This window comes from Ambystoma mexicanum, chromosome 12 (assembly GCF_040938575.1).
Source record: "Ambystoma mexicanum isolate Mex_15411 chromosome 12, UKY_AmexF1_1, whole genome shotgun sequence".
Taxonomy (NCBI): Eukaryota; Metazoa; Chordata; class Amphibia; order Caudata; family Ambystomatidae; genus Ambystoma; species Ambystoma mexicanum.
Genome location: NC_090936.1, coordinates 224,533,479 through 224,558,660, shown reverse-complemented (window position 1 = coordinate 224,558,660; position 25,182 = coordinate 224,533,479). Strand labels below are relative to the sequence as shown.

The 25,182-nt window shown below is 42.3% G+C and overlaps 1 protein-coding gene across 3 annotated transcripts in view; it reads left to right on the top strand.

Annotated features, from left to right (window-relative positions):
• The window catches only part of ANO2 (anoctamin 2), a 2,341,832-nt gene that overhangs the window by 1,440,018 nt on the left and 876,632 nt on the right, over positions 1-25,182 (top strand). For all 3 annotated transcript variants that reach the window (XR_011281759.1, XM_069628333.1, XM_069628334.1), the window contains one exon: positions 785-868. Coding sequence is in view for 2 of the 3 variants with exons in the window: in XM_069628333.1 (XP_069484434.1) it covers positions 785-868 (84 nt within the window). In the remaining variant the exon portion in view is untranslated. The remainder of the gene's footprint in view (positions 1-784; positions 869-25,182) is intronic.

The window sequence follows — 25,182 nt, the reverse complement described above, 5'->3', positions numbered from 1 at the left end:
ACAACATTCAGTGTCATTAAAAAAACCTCATAAGCTCTCCCCAAGTCTAGTTTAACTTGTTGTGAGAAAAAGTGAGAACAATCTTGGTTATCCCAATGGATGCAAGTGTTGAAATAAAAAAAAAATGTACTGTTTCGGCCTCACACAAAAAATACATGCATGGCAGGTCAGTTTGTCACCAAATAAATGGACTTTAGGGGCAAGCAGTTTTGAGTAGAATTGCTAAAAAAACACAACAAAAATATATGTGAATTTTGAATTTTACATGCATATTACAGCTTTTGCAAGGCTTTCAAATTGTAAGTGTCAAAATTCATGCTGTCCTTTAGTTAGTTAATAAGGTAGAATGTTGTTCGCTATCATTCCGCATACATATTTTCAGCAGTAAAATATGTTATGCAAATTAAATTGCCATAGCACTTTAGAGAAGAACTTCCGGCTTGAACAGTAGGATTATTTTTTGCTAAAAAGTGTCACTTCAGATGGTGTACTTGTCATACTGCACAATACCTTTAATATTTTCTTTCTCCTTTTTCACCATCACTTCTGCACCAAGGAGCGTATAAAGGTTTGGTTGATTTTCCATTTAGATAGACCTATGAGTGTTCTGCAAGTGTTTGACCTCTTACAGTTTTCGTGACTGTGTCTTCATCGTGTCTGATGGTTTATTCACTGATTTTGAACCGTGTCTGCAGTACTGTACCTTTGTTGTGTTTGACTTTTTTTGAAGTGATCCCAATTTGCTTTTTCTCCACCCTAACTACTTCACTTTTCTTTGGGTCAGGAACATCCGAGACCAGAGTACGAAACCAAACTGCTCGAGAAGAAACGAATGAGGGAAAAAGACGCTGACAACAGTAAAATTCCGGTAAGATCCTGAGACTCATGAGCACTTTCTGTGCTCGGCTATCTCATCCAAAGTTCTTTCATAGGATGATCTTTAAAAGAGTGCTCCTGTTACATAATTGACGTAAATTGGAAGAAATTGTGATGACACTAAAGTCCGCCCTTATTAATGCAGTAGAAGGTAAGTTCTACATTTTTCTCGCAGAATTATATCCATGATAGAGAAAGTAAGAAAATATCTAATTTGATGGTCTATATGTCTCTTTAATAATTGTAGACAAGTCATAACACATATGTATTTGAATTGTGTAGCATTTTTTGGAATGTTGGAAAAGCACAGTTGTTGGTCATTATTATCACTTTCTGTGGAAGTGTGAGGCGTCAGAGTAAAGGAGACAGACCCAAAGGTGTTTTATTTAAATCATAAAAGGGGTTGGAAAAAAACACCTCACCAGCCCTAACTCTATGAAGGGTTAACCTGCCTCAACAAAGCTAACTAGTGGACCAGTCGTTGTCAGGATATCCAAAATCATGTTCACTGTCCTGTGTCCAAAACCTATTCTGACCCTCACACTCAATACTACACAAACTAGTATAAGGGAAAACTAAAGTGTCTCTTGATCTGCTGGTATTCTCTAACATACCACTTAAATAGGTAAGTCAAAGTTCAATGTTTTCCAGAAATATGCCAAGGGGACAGTCCTCATCCCTGGCCTTTCCTTGTATTGGATTTCTTACAAGCAATATTGATCAAAGTTGTCAATATGCCTTTCTTTGGGAGTCACTTAGGTTTCTGTCTGACCCACAACCTTGGTATACTCTCTTGCCAACAATTGTGTGTCTTACAGTGTTAGTCTACAACAATTGGTTGGTTAACCTATCGGCAATATCTTCAATTGTTTTTCCCCACCCCATTGGGACGAGGAAGAGTAGGTACTGCTAACAATCATGTTGTGCCTATTGCACCCCTATTGTATTTATTCCCTCAGGTCTACATTGTACAGTACTGGGACCTGCTGTAGGGGTGTTCCTAATCGATGCATAAGTCCCAGATGAGCCTCTCAATTGTTGGGGCTCTTCTTAGTAGACTGGGTAAGTTTGTCAGCTCAGCTCTACTCATCGGGTCTCTTACTGTGCCTCGGTAGTCTCACCGTCTATTGAACCGCTGCTCCTCCTGTGAGACTCAACATCCTGCTTTCCAAACATGTACCTTCTCGGTAGTTATGTTAGTGTGCACGTTGGGTTGCTGTCACGGTCCGTAGGAACAGAAACTTCAAAGCTCTTCTGTCCTGTGCTCTCTGGTGTGAACCTGGAGTATCAGGGCTCAATTCAGTTCCTCTGCAATAACGTCTGTGGCAGTCCATAGGGCTCCACAGCGCATCTTGCTTCGGAACAGTGGGAGAGTTATAGCTAGTGTCTTGCCTCAGTGGCTCATTTAGGCAAGCCTGCCTCCTGCAGCTATCTGTCAGGTTACGGTGTGTTGATGTGTCTATAAGAGCTGCAGTGCTCCGACAACCTGTCGGCATCTCCAGTTGAGCCTGTCTCCCTTCAAAAGTCACTCTCTCTCTTGTTTGGCAGATTTATTTGCTGTGTCTCCCACAGGGACGTCATTTTGGTTCTCCAGGGGTTGCAGGTAGGAACCCTGAGGTGTCCCCCTTGTTTTTTAATGGAGGCTCCTGGTCTGTGGCCAGTGCCATGTGGCTCATTGTTTCTGGACTGGCTGTGTTTCTTGTGCAGCCCTCTCAAAAAAAAGAACAAGGGGTTCCACAAGTGTAACACTTTGAGCAGTGACCTTACATAATAAAAAATAGGAATGATGTCTTTCTAGAATTCAATGCAATAATAGCTAGGCTCATTAAAGGTATGTTTCAGGCACACTTCAGGGGTTGAGTTACTGATTTAGTCTGTTCTTAAACACCTCAAATTCACAATGCAGACACAAACCTCCAAAAAGCATCTAGAGTAGAATAAGCATCACTGTCGGACTATGTTTTTTGTTTTTCCCGAGTTGTAGTTATGACATGTTTTTTTTTCTTTTGTTGTCTGTTACGATCATCACAAGACATTCCATCTCCATGTCCTCGTTCACTTGACAAAATCCTTCTGCCTAAAAGCTTGTGTACGTTGTAGAAATGTTTCATCATAGCACATAAAGTCGCACTTGATTTCATTGTGCATCAATTAATGCTTTGTTGTTATGTGTCTATCTTTCCTATCTCCCGGGCATACTGTTCAAGATGTTTGTTTGTATGTATGAGGTAATGAATGCCCAGAGTACGAGATGTTGTGTGAGTGCGCTGCTTTCCCTATGCTACTCTAAATTCTCAAATACACAGTTAGGAACCTTCCCAATGGTACGTATTTTGACAACCTCTGAAGCCTGAAAAGTAGATCCATGCAGGCTTGACATGTGGCCAACTTGGCACCAGACCTGCAGATGAACTGGCCTGCTGTTAAATTTCAGTTACTAGATTAATGGTAGCCACTACAGAGTGTAATTTGCTTTCTGACATTGAGAACATTCATGTGCTCATTTTACTGTAGCCGGTAAGATAGCTCAGTTGGTTGATTGCTCGCTGCTGTGATATGTGTGTGATCTGCAGGTTGTAGATTCGAATCCCGGGAAGGCCAACTCAACCTTTCATCCATCTGTCAATAAATGAGTAATAACACAGGTTGGGTGGTATTGTTTGTATATTTGTTCTATATAAAGCGCTTAAGCATAAGTGCTATATAATAATACATCATTGTGATTTGGCCTTGGACGCCTGCTTGCATTCACAGTAATTGTTAATATGGGCCTATACACACTGATATTAACGATACGTATGGTGATCCTTTCCTGTATGAAATATATATTACATTACAGTGATATCGTAGTCATATTGTGTTAAGTCTAATTAGGAACAATACTAAGTGATGCCACTTGCTGTTTTGTCAAGGGTTGCAAGGCTGTGTTCCATCGTGTTCCGTGATGTCACTTCAGGGTGGGGTCAAATGACATCACTTCCTGTGATGTCATCAGAGGGCAAGAGTCGAGTGATGTCACTTCCGACCGCCCAGTCATTGTGGTGAAATTATGTCCCTGGACTCTCATTTCCTGTGCTGCATGCTACTTGTACTGCTTCTCTTCCGCCATTGTCCAGTGAACAATTGCAAGTTCACTTGTCCAGTCTCTTTCTCCTTCGGTTAATTCCTCCCATTCGGTCCGCTACAAAACCCACTACTATCACTGCTGCGACTGCGTCTATCTTGTCTTGTCTGTCTTCCCTTTTAATTTGTGTAATATTTTCAGTCTCAAAACCAGCAACTTGAACATTGTCGGTACTTTTCTCCTGCATCTGTGTAGGGCCTCCACGTCCCAGTACTTACAGCACGTGTAGCCTGGTGGTTAGCCTTTGCAATACTTGGCTTGGTATGGCATATAAGTGTTGGAGTGAAGGAAAATGTAGAAAACCTTTTCGGTAGGTCGGATTTTCAGGACTGAAGCAGTGCTCCCTTGTTGGCAGACAGGGACGTAACCTCTGGGTTCGTCACAGAAGAGGGAACGTTATTATTTATTGATTTTTTGGCAATTTGTTAAGTGCCATCTGCAACCTGTCACTGTGTTACCTGAACAAGGGTAGGGCTAGGAAGCAACTGTTCATTCTCATTCTCAGGTAAATATTCTAATCAGGTAAGTTCAATCTCAAAATACAAAAAAGGTGATGGCTTGGGGAGTCAAATAATGGTAAGTGCACTAGGGTGAAGAGGACAACATAAAGTCCTACAGCCGACACTATTCAGAGGAGTAAGATTGAGGGAGAGTGCAGAGAGATAATTTAAACAGTGGTGGAGAAGGAGGGAGGAAACATACCGTCAGAGAACAGGAGAGGTAACGCCTTATTATATGGTGTCAGAGATGGAGTTCTTGAGGTGAAAGGGCTTCAGTTATATCATTCCCTTCAGCAGGTAGTTCCTGTGGAAGAACATTCGATGCCAACGTTGCAGGGGTCTCTAAGGTTTTACCTCCTAGTTTTCTTTGGAAAGGAGCTGCAACAAGATTTCATGAAGGAGAGGATCTTAGGAGTCTTCATGGGTTGCATGTCCTAGTCTTCAAGTTAACACGGTTGGTGTGAAGTTCCATGAGGCCTTTTGCAGGACATAAAAGGTTTTATTGCAATTCGTGCTGATGTGTTGACAATGTAAAGTAAGTCTGTATGCTATGATGTAGTTTGAGTGCAGCCCTGAATGGTCTTTGAAGGTGACTGCGGGAATGAAGTAGGCACAGCATGCCTGAATGGGGTGCAGGGAGGAGTGAATGGAGAATGAGGTGGGAGGAGGTAGTTAATGTAGGTGGGGAGCAGTAGGAAAAGAGAGAAGGCAGGAGGTAAATAAGAGGGGAGAGGAACTGAGGAAAGAAGAAGAGGATCAGGCAACAGTATGAGGGGAGGAGTGGTGAGAGGAACAATTTGGAGTGTAAGAAAGCAAAGTAGAGGACTAGGTGAGATGTGACAAGGGGTTAAAGAAAGGATAATAAAGCAACTGCAGAAATAGACAATAGGATGTATTGTGTAGAGGTAATGAGAGCGAGAGGAAACTGGACAGTTTTTAGCAGCAGAACCATCATGAAGGGATGTTACTCATAGACAGCAAAAAAGAATCGGGCAACTGGATGGAAGGGTGGGCTAAACCAAGAGGCAAATGGGCCATTCCCTTTTCTAAGCCTCTGTTCGCTGAACCAACTGAGCAGGTCTGCCCTGACACATTACAATGTGGACAGTATCCCTTTCATCCACACAGATCTAATGCCTGCACTAGGCTATGAGCAATGCAGACCGTAGCCAGACAAGCAATAGGGAGGTACCTCAGGATTTGGGGATGAGCCAACACAGAGTTTAGGAAGGAGGCCTTAGCAGGGACCTCCGGTATAAGCATTATATTAGCCCTGATCCATAACAATGTATTCAGAATGGTTCTAGGGCCCGGCCCAGCACCAGAACAGGGACCAGGTCCACATTCACAAAGTGCACTGACCTAAACCTCTACGTGTTAAATTTGGAAAATATCTTGGGCAAAATAACAAGAAGTGCCACACAGTCTGCTCAGAGCAATTACAAAATTGAAACAGAGTAAAATTATCAGAGGAGTTCTGCCATGGTGCTAAAGTGGGGCCAGAGTGGGGCCAATAGGCAGGAGATCAAAAGGTAGGCTGGGCACTCATCGCCTGTCCATGCATGTGAGATAATCCTCCACAGTTCCTACAGCTGTTATACAACAATGGGTGTGTTTTTTAACCTTAACCTTCTCAGACTCTTCCCTCACCCTGCTTAAGAGTTCCCTGACCCCAGAAACTGTGATTTTTGTCATAGCCATGCCAACGATGTCGAAATTGCCAAAGTGAAGGAGCTGTGTATCGACTCAAGCAAACAGCTTAAATGTGAGCTATGATTCTGTCTTATGTGGGTCATTCTTTAAAAAAATCCTTCATAATCCTATGGGTCAGGGAAGAATGCGGGCTGCTAGTATATCATGCTAAATACTGCCTTTGTCTCATTTTCTCTAAATCCACCTCCCCAACAGCACCACTCACATGTGTGCATTAGTTCATTTTCGGTTCAATTGGAAATGCTGTGCATGGGTTTAGATGGTGTTATAGTGGCCTTGCTACAATGTTCTTCTTAAGTCTCATGATGAAATGTGTATTTTTAGACAAACCTGAAACAAACATGTAGCAGAGATAATGAAGAAGCACACTTCCAATCTTGAATCCATGCGGGCTTACTCAGTTTTGGTTCGATTTGATACATCTGATTAATCGCAGGTCCGGATGTGGCTCAGGCGCTGCTAATATATTTGAGTAGAAGATTGAGAATAAGAGGGTAATAATGATTGTGAGTGGATGTTGTAAGCGTTTTAATTGTTTTGTCCATCTTTCTCCATGGACATCATTAACACCTGTATGTTTTTTGTAGTTATTCAATTTCTGTGCATTTGCTATACACAGGTAGTATAGCTCAGTGGCAACGCGCTTGTCTTGGAAGCACGATGACACAGAGCCACACAGGTCTGAATCCCTTGTCCGTGCTTGGAAACCTTTTTGTTATTAAGCGCAGTATAACAAAAAACCATTATAATTATATAATGTGTTTGATGTAATGTATTTGGGCAATTCTCAGTCTTTTGCACTGTGTTCATCTGCTGTGTATTGCATTGATATTCTGTGTATTACGTTGATTATTTTAGGCTTTTGCCCAAACAGAGAATGACTAGTGATGTACTCTAGTAGTCGGGGCTGGTCTGGGTATGAGTAGATCGTTATCTTCGTGCACATCACATGCACATTGTCTCAGCCATTAGTCTAGGACATGGGTCTGCAACCGCTGTATCTCCAAAGGTTTTGGACTACAACTTCCGTCTGCCCTCGTCAGCATACTTATTGGTGAAGGATCATGGGAGTCATAGTGCAAAACATCTGGAGAGCTGCGGGTTGCAGACCCCTGGTCTAGGTACATCTTCTGAATTTATGGTGTGGAAGCACATGCCTGGTTCTGTGCTCCAGGATACCGACTGCGCAATGCAATGTGGGCCAGAAGGCAAAAGCAGCATGCGCCAAACCAAATGTGCTCTCTTTAGTGTTTACAGTTCCATTTTGCATTTGGTGCTATGCCATAGACAGCATTCCATTTCTTATGAGAACCCCTTACTTGAAAACGTATAACTATTTGATATTTCGGTTGTTGTGTATATATTTGTATTTTAAAAGGATCAATTGATACAATGTAGATCTTGTGTGTAAATTAATTAATTGGTGAACTGTTTTATTTTTACTTTGTTTGAAAAGTTACATAAACTGAAACAGACTAATAAAAAAAAAGATTGAACAAAGTATAACTATGGCACAAAGACAGCAAAGTCTTCGGATCCTCCATTTATGACACTCTACAGGGTCTTCAAGAACAAACTTAAAACAGAATATGCTACAATTATTACCCTTTGCGCCTGCATGCACTTGTTGCGGCCTGTATTGGCACTTAATTTGTCTTTAAAGTATGTTGTTATGGATTATCCAGAAGGGACCGGATGTGGTGTGTGTCACAGCAGGTTAAGGTGGTGACCGCAATATGACCCCTCACATATTGTTCTGAAGCGTCTTAGATAATATTGGCAATCGGAGAAGTAGCCATGTTTGCACATACACATATGCTTTCCTGCATTCCAACAGTTGAACTCAAGTGCACGACATAAAGACGCTGCTAATGCAGTCATGTTAACGGATCCATCTGAAATAACAACTTGCAGGGGTGTGAGCATGTGTGTGGAAGGGCTGGGAATTCATGATGAGTGTTAATTTTTGTACTGTGCCTATAAATGCTTCAGACTTTCCACTTCTGTAGCCAGAAACATACAGCAGTGTCTATTATTTGTAGGCGAATATCTGCTGACCTGATGCCACAGCCAGATAAATACTCCATGAATAACCAATAGGTATAGGGCGTAAATAAAGGCAGTTCAATGTTGAATCGTCGGATGGAGAGCCATAACAATAATCCTTGGGAGAGGCCCTCCTGTCTGCAAGGGAAGGCCACCAGCATTTATGAATCAGAAGCAGTCTTATGTTGAAGCGGGAACTGCCAAGCAGTTTTGAGGGCACAGCTATTATGTGCTGAAGGGAGGGGTATACACTATTTCGAGGGATTAACTCTTGACTGTTGGAATGATGTGAACATATTTGAAGAGGCCCTTCCCTGTACAAAAGGAGCACAAGGAAACAGCTTTGTTTGTGTTGGTTGGAGAGGTGTAAACATTTCTGAGGGCTCAGACATCTTGTGTTATGGAAAGTCTTGCAAACATCTATGAGAGAGCAACTCCTTTTGTAATGGAGTGAGGCGCATACATAATTGCGATGGAATATCATCTTGTTTGGGAGGAGGACTTTAAAACCTGGTGTAGATCTTTCACCTGCGCAACATTGGCTCTCCTCTTGTGTGCCCTCTGCTGTGCCTGTAGCCAGAGTGAAGACCACTACTAGCCAGAGTGCTAATGCCATGTGCTCCAGTGCTCCGGTGCTCCGGGAGAGTCCTCGACCTCATCACCCTCATCACCCTCATCATCACCATCATTACCATCAGCTCGTGACTACCTTAACTAGAGCTGTCGGTTTCACTATTATCACACAACGTTCCCTGTGCCTCATCTTGGTGTCTGACGTGAACACCGCTATACTTCTAAGCTGCTGTTCTGGCCACTCTCCTGTTTTTGTAAAAGGGGAATTGATGTCTTATGGTCTAGCAGAATGTAGTGTTCTTCCACGAATCCTTAATGTGTAATATGAGACACAAAGTGTAGTGTCCTCCTGTCAGCCACTATAGCCATGCATCACTAAAGACCCCCTGCGACTATACACTAGCAAGGGTTAGTTTTGGCATGCAATGGCCATTCTCCCATGTGTTGCACGATGGGTGTACTGCCAAGTGAACCAATAGTGTGGTGGGCCTCCATTCCTTTCTAGCTGGCTTGTAACATGCAGATAAGCATCCACACAGTTTTGGCATGTGATCATATTCACTGTAAGGGTATAAAGCATGTCCCTAAAGTGAATGTGTGCAACTGCGCACAGTAAGAGAGGCCAACCAATCAAAGACGGTGGGAGTCACCGCAAGAGATAAAATAATTGGTTACAATGGAACCTTTTACAATACACTCATTGTGAAAAAAATGAGTAAAAACGTATACAATTTATGGGCTCCTCTTGGGGGTAATACATGAAAAATCCAATATATGCCACAACGCCAGCAGTGCACAGGAGCATTTTCCAATGCATTTTCATGATGCCTTTGCCCAAAATGTAAGCAAGGTTTACACTGTAAAACACAGTTTGTGGTGCCCGTGCACACAAAATATGCCAGTATTTTGCCATAGCAAGAGCAAATGTGATGGCCGGATGTCAACTATGTCAGTATAGACACAGTTAAGAACACCATAATGTTTTGACTGTAAGAATAGGTGCATAAAGGCAGCTCACCACGAATCATGGGCTGGTGGGAATTATCAGAAGCTTCCCTGACATAAAATGGTCAAGAAATACCCATGCCAGCATGCCCAAGGCGCCAGGCAAGGGTGGGGAAGAAAAGTTACAGCAGCCTTTTCTGTGCAATGCAGGATCTGGGGGTACTGAATGCAAAGGAGAAAAATATAATTCAGATCAAGGGTGCTCATCAGCTGCTCTCTGCAGATGAGGGAGTGCTCAGGTTCACTGGATCTGCCCCATGGCACCTCATAAATCGGTGACAAGGAGTCTGTCCCCCATTATGGACATGCTGGTACTGAATCCAATGTCTGTGAAGCTGAATGCTTCCATATATTGGAGAACCAGACGTATTGAGGAGTCTCCTCTCAGGCAGAGGTGTGCCCAGCTGGAGTGTCTACCTGTCTTCTCAAGTCCTCATCTGATACATACTGCTGAACGCATCCACTTTCATCCTGAAGCATGACTGAAAAAAATAACAACACTGGCTATTCAAATGTACCTTTCATTGCAAGTAGGCTTGCAAAATCACACAACAGCAACAGTAGGAATCTCGCGTGCCGTGCATCGTCTGCCTCATTGGAAAAAATCAGATTTCCTATCATGTTGTATATTGTACTTTCCGTAAAGTATACCAGTGGCAGCATCTTTCTGAGTGACACAGCATTCAGCCTAACACACCTGGCTAGCTCAAAATGTTCGTGGCAAAATAAAAGCATGAGTCAGCAGCTACAGCTGATGTGGTGTTAAGACCGAATGACCCAGTTCTGAACTGTGAATGCAGCAGTCATTATTCCTTGCATTGCTTTGCTAAGTTGGCTGGGCCACCATGTGCAATGTGCAAAGTTTCAAATGACTGATACTGCAGTCATCAGCTGGATATCTGTTCACTTGTGACGTGCCGGAAATTGGCAGAGCTAATTTCTTACACTGGAAGACCGTCTGAAAAGCAAGCAGATGTTCTGCTCCGTACCATTACTTAATCTATAGGATGAGAATCTCTGATCCATATATGAAAATAACTTGACGTTTTTTGTTTGTTTCTATCTTAATTGGTGTTTTTATAACACGCTTAACACCGGAGTTTGGTTATTAAGCGTGGATCCGCGATTTGAACCTCTGTTGCTCTGCGTGGTCTTGCTTCCAAGAACAGCACGCTATCCCTGTGCCATCCTCCATTATAGGCAAAGCAAAGGGCACCCATTGACTGAGCTGTCCTTAGGGTGCGAAAGGCAATACTAACTGACAGAGCCTTAACACACACTTCTGCCAAGGTAAACTGCCTTCTGGTCTTCAAACCCCTTAATGGACAAAGGTTGCTGGAGGTGATCGGCATGTTTCATCAGTGACTTCTGTTTGATTTGTGAGCCTCTTCCCTGTTAAGGACAATGTAAGAACCCAATGTGAAGTGAATTACATTTTGATGATGATTTGTCCACTGGTCCATGCAGCCATTGAGAGCTGGACTTGTTGGGTACTCAACCCTCACTGGTCCTCCTCCACTTCATGTACAGCCTGGCCATTTACTGCTTGTACCAACTTCTGGGGGGAGAACAGTGAGTAGGAATTTAACAGTGTTGCTATAATATTTCAATGTACACCAAAATCATGTTTTTGTCTGCCAAGATGTATTTCAAGATGTCCACAGACAAATACTAGGATCAGAGGCTTGATTATCTAACATTTACACTGGTAGTAAATGCATAGCAAATTCACTTAGCTCAGTATTGACGCTTTGTTAAAAATACCTAATGCAATACACTGATTTATTTTCGGCCAATATACAATATCTTTCATTGACCATGGCTTCCTCAAAGACTTATCAGCTTTCACACATGGCTGCTGATGAGACCCGCCCATATTTACACCTGATTGGAGTCCATCCTGCTCTTTGGCCTTTCGTATTCATATGTAGGCATGTAGCTGGGACTTGGTTGCTTCTCCCTGCAAGCCATTGGCTTCAAATATTATTTGTTGCTTCATCGCTCTCACTCTATATTTATTTTCTTCATATTTGCCATCATGTGATTTCTGAGATACTTGGTGGTACCAAGGTGTCTCCGATGTGTGAGCCTCTATTTTTGAGTTCTTGTGGAGATTCAGCAGTTTTCCGTCATCTAATTATGCCATAATTTTGACATTTGTCAAACCAGGGTACCATCTTTAGGCTGCTTCCCAAATCATAATGAGGTAGTAAATACCCCTTGTGGATTTTCCCAAAAGTCTGCATGTGGTATTTTATTTGTGTTGTCAGGAAAATGCTACATACTGATGTTTCTCGTCCTCTGTTGGATAATACTGCATACTATCTGCAACTTCAGGCAGTTCCGAAAGCATTATTCCAAATACCAAATGTTTTTAAAGATATCGCCAAACTCATAATGCGAACCGAGTCTAACAAAAAAAAAAATCTTTAGGAAATAAAAATCATCTCAGTTTTACCCTTCGTTATACTCACTGTTCTAATTAATTATTATCAACTGAGCCCTGTTCTAATAATCGAATCAGTATGTCTTTGTGATGCAGTAGATTTGCTTGTTGTCACAGGTAGAGGGACCAGTTGCCTTCGGATCTATAGAGAGAATGGGCCTCATTACAAGTATGGCGATAAGGCAACAACGGCGCCGGTATCGCTACCGGCACCGTTGACACCGTACCGCCATACTACGAGTTTTGCTTGCGGGTCTTGCTCTGCCCACCTGGGCCGACCTGGCGCGCAGTGCAGCACCCGCAAGCACAACTGAACGGTGCTGGTGCATCCGAGATCCCCATTCCCATTCAGCCCTATGGAGCCGAATGGGGATGGGGAGTCCCTTATTGCCGGCACCCGCAAATGTTCAATTACCGGGTCCACCGACCTCGGCATGACCCGGTGATTGCCCATTCACGGGTGCCGGTAAAATCACAGGTCCGGCAGCAGCCGTGCCTCTGTTAGGGGCACAGCTACTGCCAGACCCGTAATGAGGCCCATTGCCAATTCTCATAGCTTTGCTTGTTATTACTGCTAAAGGGAGCAGTAGGCTTAGGATTTATAGTGGTCCTACTGCGTCAATGAAAATCTGCACTTTGGCCTGTGTCCACGGGCCTATACACTAGTCCTATAATAAACATCCGGATACTCCAATTCTAATATTGTTCTATTTGTATCTATCCCCTGAATCTAATTGTAATTGTAAATCGTTTCCTATCACTAACCTCCTGCCTCTCTGAAAATCTCCTGTGGACTCCTATCAACCTCTGATAGGAGTGCTTCATTGAGATCTCGTGGAGGACAAGCTCTAACAAACATTCTAACCCCCAACAAATATGTTTGAAAAGTTTGACCTTGAAGAATAAACCAACATGTGGGTTGTTTAGAAGGCGGGCAAGTAAGTTCTTCCAGGGTAAAATCAAAACAATGTATTGCCGCATATTGAATAAAAAAAAGGAACTCGCAGTGAGCATATGTTTAATAAGTAATGTGTCTACACCCTCCTTCCATATATACATCAACAACCTGGTAATTTAATTTAATATTGCTCTTTCATTATTGTTTTACTCTGTGCACGTTTACTATTATCTATTTCCCTAATATGAAGAGTTCCACTGTAACAGCAGGGTGCAAATATGCAACATCCGTTGTTTCATGGGGGAAGGCTGTGTTATCACAGTTGTCAAATCAGACTAAGCCCTCTTGCATTTTACTACTTGTAAATGTTCACATGAATTAGAAATGTACTTTCATTTTGTGAAGCACAGTGATAGTCATGGCTTTGCTCTGACATTATCCCACATTGGACGGCTTTCTGTGATTAGCCAACTAATGCCCTCATCTCAGCTCGGCTGGATTTTCTTGGCAGATGCCCACCAGTGGTAATTACCATTTCTGCTGGTGATAAACCTGAAACTCCGCCATTACTGTTTAATGGATGTGGATTCGCCGAAATATCGCGCCAATTATTTCACTGAATCCACATCCATCTTAACACATATTTTCCATTAACATCTTGAGGAAGGAACTGCATTGTACCGTTTTGCACAACTGTACATTTTATTAATGCACAAAAGGTAAACATCCGATCTATATTGGACAATCAATCAATGAAGACATGGTGAAGATTGTGAAACAGTGGAATGCCATATTTTTTGCCACCTTGAAATTTCAATATTTATAAATGTTTTGTCATCAATTGAAGAGAAATGCTTGTACTGGAGCAAAACTTAACAAAAACGCTCCGAGGACATTTTACAATTTTTAACACTACTTTCGTGGTGAAGATGAAAATGGGTGAATATTCAAGGTGAGTTTGCACCTTTCTATTTGCTGCTGCAGTATTGCATTGTTCACAGTATTTATTAGTAAGTCCTATTATATGGTTGACTTGAAAACAGGCTCTATTTGTAAATTACTGCTTTTTACCATTTTCATATATAAGACTCAAACTTCTGGGAGCCTGAAAGTTCCGAGAAACTTCAGGCGCAAAGTGGAAAGGATGGAGCAGGCGGAGGCAAGGATCAAAGGGAGAATTCATGGGTGAAATAAAAATGGCTCCGGGAGAGGCCATGTGAGAGTGGAGACAGAAATGAGTGTTGAAGGTCACTGACATATTTGTTGCACAGATTATGGGCCTGATTCATGGAAAAGTCTGCATTGCTTTCGCAATTCCCGCATGTCGAGAACGACACTGCGCGAACCTGTGCGCAGAATAAAAAATGCACACCCTGCCTATTCATGGAATCAACTGCACAAAGAAACCGTGTTCGCAAGTTGCGTCCGGAAAGCCCCCGACACTCCCACATGGCAAGCCAAAACAACCACATTCACTTTCACTTGTGGGCTCCCAGGGCGTGAACACATGACTCCCGTGAACAGTGCTTGGGGTCCCCCAACAAAGCCTGCACCTCGCCGCTTGGTGTCCCCCGTAACAGGCACTCCGAGGACATGTGTACAGTTTCCCGGAAAGCATTTATTTTTCTGGTCAAACTGCGTGCAAACCCCTGTAAACAATACCTGCATCCAGCTTTGCTGCATATGTGCACCCCTAAGTACTATCAGAACCACATTTGCATGCATGCACACCTAAATCCAATATGCAAACCCACCTCCAGAGTTGTGAGTAGTCCGTGCAAGTTTGTAAGCTGCTTTCGGGTGGCAGAGATTTCGAGGGCAATGTGTGGGCATTTCACAGGCGAGAGGTTGCCTGGTCACTTCTGTGATTATGCTTTGGTGTGTGCATTTGTGGCCGTGCTATGGACTGCCAGCAGTCTTTACCTCATAATGCCCACTTTCTGGCTTTTTCTTATCCATTTAGCATGTTCCTCGCCCTATAATGGCCACTAAGCAGGCCATGCCCACTCCCTGCATGGAGTCTCGCGCAGGGCACTCAGGTGCTCACAGAGCCGTACGGACCCTGCACAAACTCCACGCAAGTTCCAGAAAAGTCCTGCACGGACGGTACCATGAATCGACGAGCAGTGTTTCACACGCAGTTTGACACGCAAGTTCGCGATTTTATGCACAAATAATTCCATGAATCGGGCCCTATGTGTGGGTGCAGATTGGATGTGGGCCTTGGAAGTGAAAAAAGAACAGAAAAACAAATCAGAATACAGATGGGTGTTCCAATGTATTATCAGGTTGTCAACATACATGTGCAATTGTGCATTTTTGTATGTTTCTGTTTGAGCAATTATTTGCTAATGTGATATTGTGTGGTCAAAAACATGACCAGATAATTCGTTCAGGCTATTAAACAAAGAGAACCCTACATATATGCAACTTTAAAAGAAATGTCATTCCATTTGAAATGCTACGTGGCAGAAGGTTTTTGATCGACAGTAGTAAAAACAAAGATTCCTCTTATGTTGCTAACTAGAGACGCTATTTTAATTCCACCATGTGGCAAACTGGTTCAAGGAAAGAGACTTCTGGTTTAAATCATTTGAAACTCTTCAAAGCGATTCCCACACCGTATTGTGTGATACTAGGTAGAGTGTGTTATAACCTGGGCCCTTAATGCTAATGATCACCCACTCAAATATAGTTACTTGTCCTCAAACCAAAATTAGGATAAATTGTCCTGTTCTGACTGAGTTCTAGCTTATCGGTGTCCTATCTAGAAGTACCTTTGTACAAAGTGAAATGACTTTAATCTGTAGAATATATCTCAGTTCTGAAGAATGTCAACGTACCTAACGGACCCCACCTCTACAATCCCAGCCCAAAATGACGATACAAGAAACAGGCTGTTTTTACTCTGAATAAAATGAAAAGTGCTCCCCTAACATTTAATGCTCGGGAAGTCATTGACAATATTTCACTCAAATACATGCATATTGCTAAAGAAAGCCTGCTATTATCTTGCTATTGAGGGCTGTGACGTTCTGATGTAATTATGATAGAAACTAGTACCGAGTAGTGAAGGTATTGAAGACCAGGAAGTCCCTCCTGTATGGCCTTTCCTCTAATGCCTGCGAATTCTTTTGTTGGTTGCCTAGGAGACGGGGGAGCAGGAGGACGAGAGCGAGAAGGACGGTTTTATCGTGGGCGTATTAAAAAAAAAGAAAAAAAGAGCCATGAACAGCGGAGAGGGAAGCAAGCGGGGATCTATGTGAGAACGTCCAAGAATGTGCAGCTGACAGATCGCCACCTGATTACGGAGCACTGTTCAACGACAACCGATGTCGTAAAGATTACGAAGAAAACAAAAAAAGAAAAGGGGAAACTGACTCGATGTACGTTTTGCTGAAGCCGAGGCGAGGTCAGTTTCAACCGTCAGATGCCACCGACGAGTCGGACTGAAACCACGCAGTCGGAGGTGAGCCAGCGAGTAATATAGAGGGGGAGAGGAAAACCATACCGCTTTACCCGCGAGCGGAGTTCATTAAAAACGACCGTTGTCATCCAGAAAACATTAATGAAGTTGACGCCGTTGCGTCTGTGTTTTTTTTTATTGTCAACCAAGTTAAAAGATTGTAAAGGTTCAATACGCGCCGTTGCGCAATCAATGCTTGGGAGCCCTTGAAAAGGGAAAAGAAACGTTAAAGCTTGCCCCAGCATGGAGAGTTAGCATTCATGCATCCAATGTGTACTACAAAACCATACGTTTAAGAGAAAGCGATGAACTGAGTTGGTCAATAACTAAACTAAAGAGGAGTGATTCGTTATAAAAGGGGGAGAGAACACTCCCATCTGAGGATATCTATACACAAGAAAAGGAAGCTGAATACCCTACAGTCAAAGGCTGCACCATTCAAACGAAAGAGCTGAACAAAAGAGAGAAAAGGAAAGATAAAGAGATAAGAACAGTCCAAAAGAATAGACCAGAGAAAAGGGGAAATAAGAAAAGGAGTCCTGAGGAAGAAGAATTATATTTAGAGATAAGAACAGTCCAAAAGAATAGACCAGAGAAAAGGAGAAAAGAAAAGGAGTCCTGAGGAAGAAGAATTATATTTTTTTCTCTGAAGTTTGAACTTTGCGAAAAGGAAAAAAATCTTATAGTGTCTTACCTGAACTGTTGACTAATACTCCATCTACCCGACACTTGAAGTCTTCAAGAGAAACTGTATCCTTTTTTTTTGAATATCTAGAGAGAAAGAGAAAGAAAATACCTATTAAGTTAATAAAAGAATTGGATTATCGTTATAGTCCAAACAACCTACGTATTGGCTCTGAGTTTTATTCATGTTTTAAAGGTCATTACCGCAAGTGGTGTCAGAAGTGGGATAAGGAGAACGCTATGGAGGACCTTATTAAAACCCTAAGTGAAGGACAGCAATTATTACAACAGGCCTTACAATTACAAACTCAGCAGGCCCAAGCAGACAGACTAGCATTTCAACAAGCCTTACAAATGCAGCAAGCACAACTACTCGAGGTTACTAATACCAGGAACAACACTCCAGTTCCTACCTCTGTGTTACAAAAATATTCAACAGGAGAAGACCCTGCACATTTTTTTGTAAATTTTGAAAGAGTTGCTCGAAATGCACAGTGGCCAGCCGAGAGATGGTGCCATTACATCGCACCATTGATGACCGGGGAAATGCAATCAGCCTATCAAACCGCCAACCCAACAGGAGACACCCCGTATGGAGATATGAAGAAAGTAGTGTTAGAGAGGATGGGACACGATGAAGAAACGTATCTCATCAAATTCCGAGACATCAAGTTGGGTGGAGAGGAAACTCCTAGACAGTTGTACTACCGAGTTAAAGAATTGGCAGAGAAATGGTTACAGCCCACGGTGTCCTCTCTGAATGAAATAACGGAGAAAGTGATATTAGAACAATTTATTGAGGCTCTTCCCGGACCTGTTCAGAGATGGGTTAAACAACACCATAGACTAACTCTAAGGGAAGCAGTAGATGTGGCCTCGGCATATCAAAAGGCTGGACAGGGTCGGATAATGACATATCCGATAGCTAGCAAGTTACATCACCCAGTGAACAAAGCTATGCCTCAATCGAGATGGCCACATTCGATGTTGAAGAAATCTGAAGGAGAAGCTTCACGGTCCCGACCAAACAGTGAGGGCCCTAGCAATTATCGTCCTTTTACATCTACCGTTCGAGGCCCTCAATGTTTTGATTGCGGGGAATGGGGTCATCTTGCTAGGTTCTGTCCAAAGAAAGCAAAAACGGAACCAATGGATGTGGGGGCCTTCAGTTCCATGAAGGAAAGTGAATATCTGGAACATCTACCTGGAAAACAGCCTCAATACCTATATACCTGTGAAGCCGAAGTGGATGGAAAAATGACAACGGCGCTGATCGACTCCGGGAGTCTACAGACTGCTATAACACCAGAGTTGGTAGGTGAAGCTTATTGTTCTTCTGGGGAAATCCCAATACGCTGTGTACATGGGGACGTAAAATCTTACCCATCAAAGGATGTACAGATTAAGCTAGGCGGGGAGACTATGGGGGTGAAAGCAGCGATTCTCCCCAATCTTCCAAAACCATTATTAGTTGGGTCAGATATACCTGAGTTACCTAAATTAATACATAAAATTGAGAAAAGCTGGTGGGAAAGTGCCCCTTTCTTTGACGAAGAAATCAACCCACCAACCAGTAAGACATTTAAGAGTAAAAAGCTAAAGAAAATTCTGAAAGAAGAATGGAAGAGTAAAAATGTACTTCCCATAGCAGTGGACTGGAAGATAGAGGAAGATGGTGATAGTTTCAGGACTGCTCAAGATCTAGACCCCTTACTTCAGTATGCCAGAGAACGAGCTTTGGAAGATCCCAAAGGTCAAGGTCCACATTTCATCAAGGTGAAAGGGTTGTTATATCGAGTAAGTAAATCCCGGACTGGGGATGAGTTAAGGCAACTTGTAGTTCCTCAGAAATATTATCCAACAGTACTAGAAGTCGCTCACGTACAAGTTGGGGAGGGACACCTCGGAACAGAGAAGACTACTAAGAAAATTTTGGACAGATTTTACTGGCCAGGGGTTTATCAACAAGTATTTAGATTTTGTCAAGCCTGTGAAGAATGTCAGAAGAAGAATAGGGCTAACATAAAGAAAGCGCCCCTGCAACCAATGCCACTAGTACAAGAACCATTCAGCAGAATTGGTATCGATATTGTAGGACCTATTGATCCCACGAGAAGAGGTCATAAGTACATCCTCGTTGTCGTAGACTATGCCACTCGATACCCAGAAGCTTTTCCCTTAAAGGCCACTAATATACAACAGATATGTGACGTATTGATTCCCTTTATAGGCCGAGTAGGGATTCCCCGAGAAATTGTTACCGACAGGGGAACGAACTTTATGTCCAACGTGATGAAACAAGTCTGCAATACATTAAAGATAGAACATCTGAAGACAGCAGTTTACCATCCACAAACGGATGGGTTAGTAGAACGCTATAACCAGACTATCAAGCAGATGATTCGGAAAACAACCTCACCAGAAGACAAAGACTGGGACCGAATATTGCCGTGGATACTAATGACCCTCAGAAATACGCCACAATCTTCCACAGGCTTCTCACCCTTCGAATTATTGTTTGGAAGACCCGTGAGGAGTTTATTGGACGTATTGAAAGAGAATTGGGAGGAGCAGCCCGAACAGGAGTTATCCCTAACTGAATATGCCTCACAACTGCAAGAACGAATAGAAAAATTACGGATTGTAGCAAGAGACAATCTTCTCCAAGCTCAATTGAACCAAGAAAAGTATTACAACCAGAAAGCCCAACTTCGTACCTTTAAGAAAGGAGATCAGGTTCTAATCTTGATGCCCACATCAGACAACAAAATGTTAGCCAGCTGGAAGGGACCTTTCGAGATCCAAGAAGTTTTGGGGCCTTTAACATATAAAGTGAAACAACCCGGTAGTAGACTCCTGTATCAGACGTATCATGTGAATTTGCTTAAGGAGTGGATTCCGCCAATACGGAGTGTTTCTATGATCACTAACGATGTACCATTAGAAGGGAACTTTCCCCAGATAAAGGAGAAAATAGGTGTCGAAGGGTTAAATATCAACATGGAGTTAACGGTACTACAGAAATCTGAGCTGTCTCATCTTTTACAAGATTTTATGGACATATTCTCTTCCCTTCCAGGGAGAACTAGTCTAACCCACCATCGTATAGAAACTAAACCAGGGTCTATAGTAAGACTCAGACCTTATCGGATACCTGAGTCAAAAGTAAAAGCCATCAACCAGGAAGTTCAAGAAATGCTAGATTTAGGAATCATCGAACCGTCATTTAGCGACTGGAGTTCACCAGTAGTCCTAGTCCCGAAGCCAGATGGTAGTGTAAGATTCTGCATGGACTTTCGGAAATTGAATGAAATTTCTAAATTTGACGCTTATCCGATGCCACGCATCGACGATCTCTTGAATAATCTAGGGAAGGCCAAGTTTCTAACTACCATCGATCTGACCAAAGGCTATTGGCAGGTACCGTTATCAGCAGCCGACAAAGAGAAAACAGCCTTCGCTACGCCAACCGGACTGTACCAGTTTACGGTTTTACCCTTTGGTCTACATGGCGCACCAGCAACCTTTCAAAGGCTGATGAATCATTTGATAAAAGGGCATGAAGGATATGTGGGTGCATATCTGGACGACATAATTGTATATAGTAAAACCTGGCAAGAACATATGGTTCATTTACGAAAGCTGCTCGTAACACTAAAGGATGCTGGTTTACATGTAAACCCGAAGAAAACCCATATAGCTGAGTTCCATACGAAGTATTTAGGATATTATGTTGGACAAGGGATAATTAAACCCCAAGAGGAGAAAGTAAAGGCCATCAAAGAGCTGAAGTTCCCAGAAAATACAAAACAAATACGGGCCTTCCTTGGGTTTGTGGGGTATTACAGAAGATTTATTCCACACTTTTCTACTTTGGCTACTCCACTAACAAATCTGTTGAGGAAACCCTCCTTACCAAAGAAGGAGTGGCAGAACACTGAAGCTATGGAAGCCTTTAACGCTTTAAAAGAAGCTCTCACCAGTAAGGCAATGTTACAATGCCCTGATTTTGAATCCCCATTTGTTCTTCAGACGGATGCTTCAGGAACGGGACTTGGGGCAGTCCTTCTCCAGAATCAAGGGAACGGCGAAAGACCTGTGCTGTTCATCAGTCGGAAACTATTACCTCACGAACTTAGCTACCCAACAATAGAAAAAGAATGTTTAGCTGTTAAGTGGGCCATTGATGCTCTTAGATACTATCTACTGGGACGTGAATTTACTCTAATAACGGATCATGCACCGTTGGTATGGTTAGCACGCAACAAGGACTCAAATCAAAGAGTACTAAGGTGGTTCCTTTCCCTCCAGCCCTTCTCTTTTAAAACTGTTCACAATCCTGGGAAGCTGCTGTCGCAAGCTGATTATTTATCCAGGGCACAAACCCTTCCCGAACGTAAGGGTTTAGTAGAGGGGGTGTGACGTTCTGATGTAATTATGATAGAAACTAGTACCGAGTAGTGAAGGTATTGAAGACCAGGAAGTCCCTCCTGTATGGCCTTTCCTCTAATGCCTGCGAATTCTTTTGTTGGTTGCCTTGGAGACGGGGGAGCAGGAGGACGAGAGCGAGAAGGACGGTTTTATCATGGGCGTATTAAAAAAAAAGAAAAAAAGAGCCATGAACAGCGGAGAGGGAAGCAAGCGGGGATCTATGTGAGAACGTCCAAGAATGTGCAGCTGACAGATCGCCACCTGATTACGGAGCACTGTTCAACGACAACCGATGTCGTAAAGATTACGAAGAAAACAAAAAAAGAAAAGGGGAAACTGACTCGATGTACGTTTTGCTGAAGCCGAGGCGAGGTCAGTTTCAACCGTCAGATGCCACCGACGAGTCGGACTGAAACCACGCAGTCGGAGGTGAGCGAGCGAGTAATATAGAGGGGGAGAGGAAAACCATACCGCTTTACCCGCGAGCAGAGTTCATTAAAAACGACCGTTGTCGTCCAGAAAACATTAATGAAGTTGACGCCGTTGCGTCTGTGTTTTTTTTTTATTGTCAACCAAGTTAAAAGATTGTAAAGGTTCAATACGCGCCGTTGCGCAATCAATGCTTGGGAGCCCTTGAAAAGGGAAAAGAAACGTTAAAGCTTGCCCCAGCATGGAGAGTTAGCATTCATGCATCCAATGTGTACTACAAAACCATACGTTTAAGAGAAAGCGATGAACTGAGTTGGTCAATAACTAAACTAAAGAGGAGTGATTCGTTATAAAAGGGGGAGAGAACACTCCCATCTGAGGATATCTATACACAAGAAAAGGAAGCTGAATACCCTACAGTCAAAGGCTGCACCATTCAAACGAAAGAGCTGAACAAAAGAGAGAAAAGGAAAGATAAAGAGATAAGAACAGTCCAAAAGAATAGACCAGAGAAAAGGGGAAATAAGAAAAGGAGTCCTGAGGAAGAAGAATTATATTTAGAGATAAGAACAGTCCAAAAGAATAGACCAGAGAAAAGGAGAAAAGAAAAGGAGTCCTGAGGAAGAAGAATTATATTTTTTTCTCTGAAGTTTGAACTTTGCGAAAAGGAAAAAAATCTTATAGTGTCTTACCTGAACTGTTGACTAATACTCCATCTACCCGACACTTGAAGTCTTCAAGAGAAACTGTATCCTTTTTTTTTGAATATCTAGAGAGAAAGAGAAAGAAAATACCTATTAAGTTAATAAAAGAATTGGATTATCGTTATAGTCCAAACAACCTACGTATTGGCTCTGAGTTTTATTCATGTTTTAAAGGTCATTACCACAAGGGCACAGACTTCGAACTTTTATGGCTCATGTATCGCAGGGTTGATGGCACAGAATCAATACTTATGTCACTCCTGTCTTGCATGAGTGAGGGTACAGACTCATTTATTTCGTCTCTTCTGTGTTGCAGGAGTGGGGGGGAAACCCTGAATATTTACATCTTTCCTGTCTCACTGGGGTGAAGCCATACAGTGAACTTTAATATCCCTTCTCTCTCACAGGAGTGGAGGAGCAGCTTGAACTTTTACATCTCACCTCTCTCATGGGGATGAGGTCAGACACTCGATTGTTAAATACACTTTTCCTGTCTCTCTGGAGGTGGAGCACAGACTCATGTTTTATATTTCTTCTGTCTCGCACACACTCCCTTTTAATCTCTCCATCTCAAAGGGTTGAGGGCACACCCTCAATTTTATATCGCTCCTCTCTCAGAGACGTTAGGGCACAAACACATAATGTATATGTCTCTCCTGTCTCACAGACGTGAGGGCATAGTTTCAATTTGTAAGTGTCTCCTGTCTTGTATGGGTGAGGGCACACACTCAATTTTATTGAGAAATGTTCCTGGATGTAAAACACCCCACCACAACAATCCCACCCCAAAATGTTGTTACAAGAATCAGATTAGTTTTTAATCTAAATATTCTGTTTTATTTAAATAAAAAAAATAAAGGTGGCCCCATTACTTTGAATGCTGAGGAAGTCACAGACAATATTCCGCACACATACAGGCAGTTTGTCCACAGAAATGAAATACAATCTGCCCTCTATTTTCTTGCTAATGAGAGCAAAGACTCAGGTTTTTATATTTCTAGTCTCCCAATGGTGTGGACAAACATCTTCTTTTTACGTCTCTCCTGTCTCGCAGGGTTGTGGGCACAACAAGTAAACGAGTGAATCTGAGTAAAACGTTCTGTTTTCTGAAATAGCAAGGTATAGGCTCCTGCTGCAGAGGTAAACTGCAATCTTGAAAAGAAAATGGTTTTAGCAAGAACATCACAAAGAACATATTGTATTATGTTACAAATATTTTTATATTGTGCCAAATCACCACTACTCAGAGAACCGAAGTTCATCTGGAAATTGCCAAATTGTGCGTCTTTCAGAGTTACTCAGATGATAGTTGCAGAAGAACAGACAAATGGAAGGCAATGTAGGGGTGGGCGAATAGGGGTGAATATGAGAAAAACAGGGATTTTTTTTAAAAGGGCGGTTGAAGGGAGAGATATGGTGTTTGTGATAGTTTTGGATGCATGTCAATACATTTGAACGGGTAGTGGATCAGTATTGCAGAGAATGTTAGATGATAAATCCAAAGGGGTCTGCAAGCGCCAGGACTATTTACCTGAAGGCATTTCCAAGAAGAACAACTAAAAACATCTAATTTTAGATTGTGGCTATGTGATAGACCTTAGATGTGCTCAAGTTAAGCCCTTTAACGTGAAACTTCATCTTGCTCTGGTGTCTTTCTGAGAACATTCGATATGCATGTATTTGCCTTTATGAGATTGCATAGAGGAAGACCTCAGCAAGATCAATACGATTTTGTTGCACATTGTACTTCCCTTAATCTTTTTGCCAAGCTGTTCATGCCCATAATTTACACACTGTATGGTAATGCAAAATGCAGTATGAAGCAAATGTCTGAATATATTTACTAGGTACTCTGATAAAGTAGTACTTAAAGACAAACCATAGATGTGTGCTTCCTGAACGGGTTTGAGGCTCTTGTTAAATTGCATCACTGTTTTAGCATCCTCTGTGAAAATATGTTCAAATAAAGTTCTAGTCAGGTTTGCTTATGACATCACAGAATAGCCTACATTTGCCTTTGAAAAGCATGTTTTTGTAAAATGTACAAGAGATGCAATTTGTCATTGAACAAATGTAACCTTGGTTTCCATAAATGTGGTGCAAATCGAAGAGCAACCAAAAGTTGCCATGAGGTCTACTATTATGAAAAAGAAAGACAACTCGAGGTTATGGTATATGTTCATTTGTAAACATATTGTTACGTGGGAGTACCTGCAAACCCCAATCTTCCATATTACGTTTTCTTCAAAGGAACATTCACATATTCCTTTTAAACTATGATATGTGG